Here is a 9,361-nt window from a genome sequence, read left to right as displayed (position 1 = left end):
ACCGGCGCAGATCTCTGACCGGCATTGCCTGTTCTTCTTCAATTTCGCATAATTTTATTTTTTCTGCTAACAAACTACCACTTGAAGTGCACGCTAAATATAAAAAAGGAAGAATAAATACTAATTAAAAATACAAATATTAATTAAAAGTGTTAACTGTGTCAAAATAAATTAAAAGTATTCTTGTAAAACTCAAAAAAGCATACGTTCGGTATTAAAGAATTAAGTTTTTTCACTTGTGAAAAAAACTATTGTGTTAGTTGTGTATACTGTGTAATAAACATGGCGACACAAGTTACAAACAAATCAGGAACTGGCTGGCCACGCCGCAGTAGCCAAGGACAAATGGATAATGGTACACAGAAATTTAATCCCAACCAATCGTTGACGATAAATAGGACAATAAATCTGTAAGTGAAAAAACTTGAAAACGTTATTTTTTTTGTTTTTCTTACTCTGGCAAAAAAATGCATTTTTTGGGGCACTGCCACATTGAGCGCCTAAAGTTGCCAGTTTATTTTATGATTTTCTTACTATCGATAACATTAGTTTTTTATCGATTTTTAACGTAACATATATTGAAAAGTCGAATTTCTTTAAAAAAAGATCTATAATCGTCAAATGGGTAATAAAAGTCGAATAATCGGCTTGTTGTATAAAAAACTATGCTTTTGTAAAGTAAAATAAACGATTTTCGACTTTTTGATAAATGTATTTTGATATAATGTTAATAATTTGCCTTAGCTTCCATAGGTATAAGGCCAAAAATATGAGAGGATATCATAACAATGGGATTTCTTACATTTAACTCTATATTAATGGAGTATTAAACAGTTTTTCCCACACAAGTAATGTTATAAATAACTTACCAATGATTTTATCTCTTTTCCAGATATCCACTTACAAATACACCTTCGGCACTAAAGAACCACTATTTGAAAAGGATCCTTCAGTACCCTCTCGTTTCCAGCGTATGCGTGAAGAATTTGATCGTATCGGTATGAGACGTTCCGTCGAAGGTGTTCTTTTAGTACATGAACATGGTTTGCCACATGTTTTATTACTACAACTTGGTACCACATTCTTTAAACTACCAGGAGGTGAACTAAATGCTGGCGAAGATGAAGTTGAAGGACTTAAACGTCTACTAACTGAAGTAAGTAATGAAAATTATTTATCATTTGTAGCAAGATGAGAATGTAAACATCGATTGATTGTGTTACAATCAAGATATAATCATGGAAAAAATTGTAAAACCAAAAGAAATTAACATAAAAATCTTTTAACAACCAAATATTGTTAATTAGTTTTAAAAAAACCAAATGCTATATTATGGAGAGTTAAAGAAACGATGAGGAATTAAAATGTTTGTTTTTTTTGTATTTGCTAATTAAAAGAGAAACCATTGTATTAGTGGTGGTGTTGTTGTTGATGTTGTTTTGTAAATTAACCCCCTCTACTACTACGAGCAGATCTAATGAAAACTGAAAAATTGTATTAAATAATTACTTATTGTCGTTTATAAAAATCACATTGTTATTGTTATATTCGAATTGTAATTTATTTAGACTTTAGGCCGTCAAGATGGTGTTAAGCAAGAATGGATCGTTGAAGATACTATTGGCAATTGGTGGCGTCCCAACTTTGAACCTCCACAATATCCCTACATACCACCGCATATAACAAACCTAAGGAACACAAACGTTTGTTTTTAGTACAACTACATGAAAAGGGTAAAGTTTTTTTAAATTGTATTTTCATTTCTTCCTTTATATTATACTATTATTGTTTGTTAATGTTTAGCTTATAAGTCCAGTCAAAAAATAAATAGTTGTATTAATTTTTCTTTCTACCATTTGCCTCAGCCACTTTAATTGTAAAATTGATTTTGAAACAAAAGCATTTTCTCATACAGTTTTTTTTAATATTTTCTTAATAATGTAATACAAACAATGTAAATTTCACGTTTTGCTCATTAAAGTGACACAAGTTACTTGTTAAACATACACTTGATTATTTAAAATATGTATAGTAAAGAACAAATCCTGTTAGGGCTATTTTATTATTACAATAAAAAACAAATAAAATAACATTCAAATATCACATTACACTTAATGTTTGCTATTTTTAAACATATTAACTTTTAAACTATGTATTTAACTGATCTCTTACATACATTTAAAGTTACAATTTATAAACTCTGTGTATGTTTTCCCATATTTTCTCTTTAAAGTGTTTTTATTTAAGGAATATTGCATTTCCTATTGAAAGTTTTTTTATACTTTCCACATGGCCAATCAAATTCTTTTTGTTTTATTTTATTTTCCTAAGAAAATATGTTTAATTATTGTGAATATGCCTTAAATATTGTTCGCCAAAGGCATATGTTTTAGAAGACTTTCTTTAAATTGTTGTAATAATTCTGTTCAAGAATTTGCATTGGCTATCTAAACTATACAACTAAATATGTCTATTTGTTTTTTGTGAATTATATTTACAAATTGTATTTGTACCATTTACCATAATGTAATGTGGCTTTAAGTTGTTTGTCACATAGTATTATCATAGGAATATTTTGTAGAAAGAAATGTAATAACTTACATGGCGTACAAACGTACATAGATTTATTATAAACTAATCAAACAAAAAATATGTAAATTTTATTATTGTATTTAAAAAATGACGTTTTATTCAAGATAAACTGTGATGAAAATTTTAAATGCAATTATAGCATTTTTTTAAATATCGATGAACGGAAATAGTTGGTAGTGGAACAAGTTACAAATTTAGATTCTAACGAGGTGTCATAAATACATAAGTTAATTGGTTTTAATGTTTTGGTTATTTGCAACAAAATTCCAATTTCCAATTATTTCTGTTCATCAACTACAGATATCGTTTTAATATTTATTTACACACGTATAAAACGTCATTTCTCTATACAAAATATTGTTAAATTAAAATCAAATAAGAAAATAATGTAATACATTTTCTTTTTTAACTAAAACTTCAATAATTTTATTCTTTTAATTAAAACAAAAAGTTAAAAAACAAACTTTGTAAATATATAAATTTTGCATATTTATAGGATAATTAAAAAAAAAAATACAATGATAATAAACAAAAATTAAAAAATATATATTTGTTAAAATTAACCACCTTATATTAATTTTTATTATTTTTTGTTCAAATACAACATATTAATATTGTAGTTTTACATAATTATTAATAAGATACAAAAACTTACCTTAAACATTTCAATTGATTAAAAGAAAAGAAAACTCAATTTATACGCTTTAATAAAAAACATTTAATTTTATTTTTTTATTTCAAATATTTAGCTTTGTTTGCGGTACCGAAAAATTACAAGCTGGTAGCGGCGCCACTATTTGAACTCTATGATAATTCACAGGGATATGGACCGATAATATCTTCGTTACCACAAGCGTTATGCAGGTGAGTTTATTAAATTAATTATAAAAGATTTACTAATGAGGCGAGCTATACAATTGTATTATATGTAGTACTTTTTTGATATTGAACAGTACGGCACCCAATGAGATTTTCCGTACTTTTTCTAACAGATAAACTTATGATAAATTGTCCATAGTCTATAGTCAAGTCTATAGTCTAGTCTATAGTATAGTCTATAGTCTAGTCTATAGTCTAGTCTATAGTCTAGTCTATAGTCTAGTCTATAGTCTAGTCTATAGTCTAGTCTATAGTCTAGTCTATAGTCTAGTCTATAGTCTAGTCTATAGTTTAGTCTATAGTCTAGTCTATAGTCTAGTCTATAGTCTAGTCTATAGTCTAGTCTATAGTCTAGTCTATAGTCTAGTCTATAGTCTAATCTATAGTCTAGTCTATAGTCTAGTCTATAGTCTAGTCTATAGCCTAGTCTATAGCCTAGTCTATAGTGTAGTCTATAGCCTAGTCTATAGCCTAGTCTATAGTGTAGTCTATAGTGTAGTCTATAGTGTAGTCTATAGTCTAGTCTATAGTCTAGTCTCTAGTCTAGTCTATAGTCTATAGTCTAGTCTATAGTCTATAGTCTAGTCTATAGTCTAGTCTATAGTCTAGTCTATAGCCTAGTCTATAGTCTAGTCTAGTCTAGTCTAGTCTAGTCTTATCTAGTCTATATCTGTTCTATAGTCTAGTCTATAGTCTAGTCTATAGTCTAGTCTATAGTCTAGTCTATAGTCTAGTCTATAGTCTAGTCTATAGTCTAGTCTATAGCCTAGTCTGTAGTCTAGTCTATAGTCTAGTCTATAGTCTAGTCTAGTCTATAGTCTAGTCTAGTCTATAGTCTAGTCTATAGTCTAGTCTATAGTCTAGTCTATAGTCTAGTCTATAGTCTAGTCTATAGTCTAGTCTATAGTCTAGTCTATAGTCTAGTCTATAGTCTAGTCTATAGTCTAGTCTATAGTCTAGTCTATAGTCTAGTCTATAGTCTAGTCTATAGTCTAGTCTATGTCTAGTCTATAGTCTAGTCTATAGTCTGGTCTATAGTCTAGTCTATAGTCTAGTCTAGTCTAGTCTATAGTCTAGTCTATAGTCTAGTCTATAGTCTAGTCTATAGTTTAGTCTATAGTTTAGTCTAGTCTCTAGTCTAGTCTTTGGTCTACTCTGTCATCGCTATGTCGTTTTAACGTCTCTAAATTTGACCAAAACGGTTTTGTCAAACTTTATGATGGACTCTCTTGGTTTTAATTTCCTAAAATTCTTGCAGGTCTATCATATTTTTCGAGTATAATTTCGAATTTTCAAAATGAATTTAGAATTTTCAAAAATAGTTTCAAATTTTCAAATTAATTAACAATTTTTAAATTTGATGTTCGGTATTAATATTATATATTCCTTATTATTTTGCATTTTCGAATTTGAAACATTGTCGAAATAAATTTCATTATTTCGAGATTTTGAAATAAATTGCAACATTTCGAATTTTTGAGTAGTCCTTTAATAATAAATTTTTAATCTAAATTTTTTTGTTCTTTTAAAGGTTCAACTTTATCTATATGTGAGTAGAGTGGGAACCTTCCTCTACCGCATCAAATCATCCAGAAGAATGCTATAATGATAAATCTCTCGAACAACAATTACCACAGCCACAGCAACCGCTTACAGATGTTTATAACGATTATATGGAACATGATTTGCAACAACATGCAGCATCATTGTCAACCTTTAATCAACACCATCATTCTTATTGAACATTTCAAAATTTAATTATTATTTATAAAATATTAATTATTATTATAAAAAATAACAAAAATAATAACAAACAAAGAAAGAAAGAAAGCAAACAAATAAAACTTAACTTTATAATATTTAGATTTTAATTCAAAGAACACTTTAAAAATAATAAAATTCCCAAAATAAAGTTAAAATGCTTTACACACTGTTTTTAAAAAAGATGTTAAATTATATAATTAGAAAAAAAAAGAAGAAAGCAAAAGAAAAATAATAATAATTATACTTACTTGTGTTTATCTAAAGTAAATAAAATTAATGAAAATAAAGACTTATACAAAAAAAAAAAAAAAACAAAAACTTTTTAGTTCAATAAATTTAAATAAAATGCCGTTTTTTTCAATATCTGTTTTGTATCATTTATTTAATTGATAGTAATAAATATAAATAATACAAATTGATGACAATTATTTACTTAAATATTAATAATGTGCTGTTTGTTTGTTTTATTTATTTTAAACATTTAGAGTTTGTTAAGAAGATAAATAATTTTATACTTTTTGGTTTTTCTTTTAAATTTGATTTATATGTATATTTTTCTTTTATTTTTGGTTTTATTAGAGCATATAATCTTCAAATAGTTTTTCATATGACTGATCTCTGTAAATGGAAGAAATAGTTAGATATATTTTGGTTTTTTAAATTATTTTCTATTTGTGTGTGAGTGTGTGTATGAGTATTTGTTTAAAAATTTTACTATTTTATTAAGTTTATTTTAATATTTCTTTTTTTTTTTGCAAACAAAATTGTTCTATTGTTAGTTAAGCTTTAAAGCAAATGTTACAATGCAAATAAAACTTGTTAAGAAGTATGAAGTTTTTCTCATACGTGAGTTTTATGTTAGTATGTATCGATGTAAAGTCTATAGGTATTTGCTATTGTGATGTTTGTTTACATAAAGCTTACGAAATTTACTCCATTTTTTTTTTTCGATTTAACTATAAAAATGTTGGATTTTTAATGCACAATATACCGCCTTGTTCCAGGTTCAAAATTATAACATTGTTGCTATAAATATTTATTTATTTGCAGCAATAAATATTATAGCAAATTTGAAATATCAAGTGCTTTCTTTTAAACCATATAATGGAGTAAATTCCCTAAATATGAATATAAATGTTAATTTAGATTTCTTATATGTTATTCTATATATAAACATGTGTGTGATTTTATATAACAATGTGCGTTTTGTTTTCTGCAGAAATAAGGAACAAATTTAACCGATAAATAACAAATAAAGAAATAATAGTGAAGTGTTAAGCAAATAATGAAATAAATTCATAGACAATTGTATTGTAATGGAAAATATAATTAAGAAACTAAAAAATGAACTTTTTAGGTGTTGTTCACAATAAAGGAATTTCATGTAGGTGTGGGAGCGATGCTTTCAATAGCTAAACTTTGTTTTGTGTGGGTTATATTTCATTTTAGTTATTTAATAAATAATGTCCTTTAAGCATGCGATATGTTTTGAAGTTTTGTTTTTTGTGTGTATGTATGTGAGTGTTATTTTCTATTACATAGAAACCCAAAATGCAAAACAATTTACGAGTTGAGAAACAAAGACCCCGTTGTAAAAACAAGTAACTGAAAGAAAACGTTATGTTATACATTTCTTGCAGTATGTATTCAGACTACCATTCCGATCAAAAGTGGAATTACATATTTCCGTATTGTGCTTCTTCTAATGATGAAATACGTAAAAATTTTTCAGAAACCACTTTCAGTTTTTAAAGTGGAATTGATTTCCGTATGACTCAACTGTTTTCAGGCTGAAATTTACGCCACAAGAAACACCCGGAAACAACATCTAGCATTCCACAATGCTTTCAGTTGAAAGTAATTGAGTTGAAATTTATTCTCAATTTATTCCCAACATAGACGACACTGTCGAACTTGGGTTCCAGGAAACAATGGCATTCGGGGAAATGAAATTGCCAAGGAATGTGCAAACGAACTTGTTTTTTTAAAAAAGATAATCATATTCACCACTTTCAAAATATCTATTATCTACCATTGTCTTTCACGGAAAGGATGTTTGATTTGGGATATCCAAGTAATATTTATGTAACTGCCTCTCTCTAAAAGAGCGTAGAATGCAATTGTCCCAAAGGTCAATTGTGATTCCCTTTAATAAAGAACAAGGAAATATAAATAGAAGAAAAAGAGAGAGATGAGAAGAGTGAGAATTCCTTTTACAATTGCGCAGGTTACAATTGGCCGGTGATTACCCGGTCCTAAAGTCCTTTTACTCTTCCTATCCAGTTCTAATAGTACCCTGGTTGCTTTTGTATTTATCTTCGGCCATAAAGCCCTAGAATCTCTATAATCCATGCCAATGTGCTAGGATCGGTTGATGGAGTTTTTGAATTTTTCGGAGATTAGTCTATAGTAATAATAAATCGGGGGGTTTTACAGAACCAACCCTACTATCAAGCTCCAAGTCCTGTCTGGCCAATTCATCGGCGATCTTGTTACCCTGTCCCGGTACCCTATATAGCCTTACTGTTTATAATCGGACTATGCCTTCCAGGTCCCTTTTGCAGCTAGTTACCAAGCTAAAATGTAACGTTTTATACAGCAAAGCTTTAAGAGCTACCTGTCTATCAACATAAATCGTTACTTACGACCCCTAGTAATGTGTGTCTTAATATCCATGGTTTTCCAGATTGCCAAGATCTCCGTTGAAAGACGCTACATTTGTGACACATTTATATTGCTGGTAAATGGGCCCTGTGCGAAATTCCATCTTGGAATCCATCAGTAAAGACTGCACACCCCTTAAACAGTACTTCGGACCTAATTCACTCGTTCCTACTTAAATTTGTTTGAATTACCTGATCTTTCTCTCGGGAAATAAAAGTCTGACCATATAAGGAAGGTTAAAACATAATCTATCGGAACTATAATCAGGAAATAGAAATAAGAGATATGTATGAGAGAAAAACTATCATAAGAAATTTGGAGATGTTAAAACAGTAACAAAAGAATTCCGATCGGAATATATGACAGGTCTCTATAAAATTGCTCGCTTATTAAATAATAGTCCTTTTAAACGTTCGTTATGGACTTGAAATCGAATTATTCCATGGAATTTAGATTGGAAATGTATTTTTAAAACTTTTGTTTTCGAATAAAAACGATGTGTGCACTGCAAATATGTATTTGGTTTGAGTAATTGGGAATTAATTGAAAATCGTTCTATATAAATATTTATGATTTAGATCATGGTGATATTAAATATTTCAAAAACACAAACCACTGTTGAAAATTGAAATTGTCTTTTAACGCTTTTACGTTACTGCTATTGTAAAGTGTAGCTGTTTGTAGATATTTCCTTCCTTACTAATAATTAAAATAAATGTTCATAATTACTTTTAACCAATTTTCTGATATAAAAATTTTGTTGCTCAATGAGAAGTTTTCTTAAATACTAAAATTTACCGTTATGTATCTTAAACAATATGTATTTGTATATATGTTAATGTTTACTTTTCATTTTGATTATATGTATGTATAAATAATTTACCACAATTTATTGTGATAAAACTTTAAATCATAATAACCCTGATCGGTTAAACCCTCCCCTGACGAAGAAACCGTGGACATTGTTTCCTCATTGGCATTTGGTGATAATGGTTGTTTGCCAATGGGTCGATTGATTTTAACCACACCAAAATCTTCTCTTAACTCTTGATCAAATTCCATTTTTGTCGAAGGTGTTACAGCCATACCCACACCATACGAACGATTCTTCATGCCTGTATGCTGTTTGCTTAAATGGAAAGTGGGTGCTGTCTTACGATTTTCCATTTCAAAAACGGATGATGTACTTTTCGATGGTTGGGAGGGTGTGTTGACTAGTGAATTTTGTTGGGACTGTGTTGACGGTTCATGTTCGTTGGCAGCATGCTCATTAATACTTATTTCAAGTTCAGCGTTGGCATCTGTAGCAGAAGCTATTGGCTGTTCTTGACCTGCCTGGGTTTGTAAATCTTCATCGACTTCATCATGTGATTGTGGCTGTTCGGCTTCATGTTCAGTTTGTTCATGATCGTTTATATTCAAATTGTGTAAATTGTCATTAACAATTTCAACTGAAGGTGAT

At 28.7% G+C, this 9,361-nt stretch overlaps 2 protein-coding genes across 6 annotated transcripts in view; one reads left to right on the top strand and one right to left on the bottom strand.

Annotated features, from left to right (window-relative positions):
* Nucleotides 1-5,472, top strand: LOC119606323 (cleavage and polyadenylation specificity factor subunit 5). Its single transcript, XM_037959774.1, is given in 7 exon segments — nt 1-410; nt 893-903; nt 906-1,156; nt 1,569-1,680; nt 1,683-1,733; nt 3,342-3,456; nt 5,003-5,472. Coding segments are annotated over 7 exon segments (690 nt in total). The 5' UTR covers nt 1-282; the 3' UTR covers nt 5,025-5,472.
* A 454-nt stretch (nt 5,473-5,926) lies between these two features.
* LOC119606319 (alpha-tubulin N-acetyltransferase 1) overlaps nt 5,927-9,361 on the bottom strand; it is a 59,141-nt gene continuing 55,706 nt past the window's right edge. For all 5 annotated transcript variants that reach the window (XM_037959764.1, XM_037959767.1, XM_037959765.1 and 2 more), the window contains one exon: nt 5,927-9,361. This exon is cut by the window's right edge and continues 6 nt beyond it. In XM_037959764.1, coding sequence (XP_037815692.1) covers nt 8,779-9,361 — 583 coding nt within the window. In that variant the 3' untranslated portion in view covers nt 5,927-8,778.

The sequence above is a fragment of the Lucilia sericata genome, unplaced genomic scaffold (assembly GCF_015586225.1).
Source record: "Lucilia sericata isolate MDLA Ls3-8-SP2 unplaced genomic scaffold, ASM1558622v1 Contig000572F_arrow, whole genome shotgun sequence".
NCBI lineage: Eukaryota > Metazoa > Arthropoda > Insecta > Diptera > Calliphoridae > Lucilia > Lucilia sericata.
This window is presented reverse-complemented; position numbering and strand designations above follow the sequence as displayed.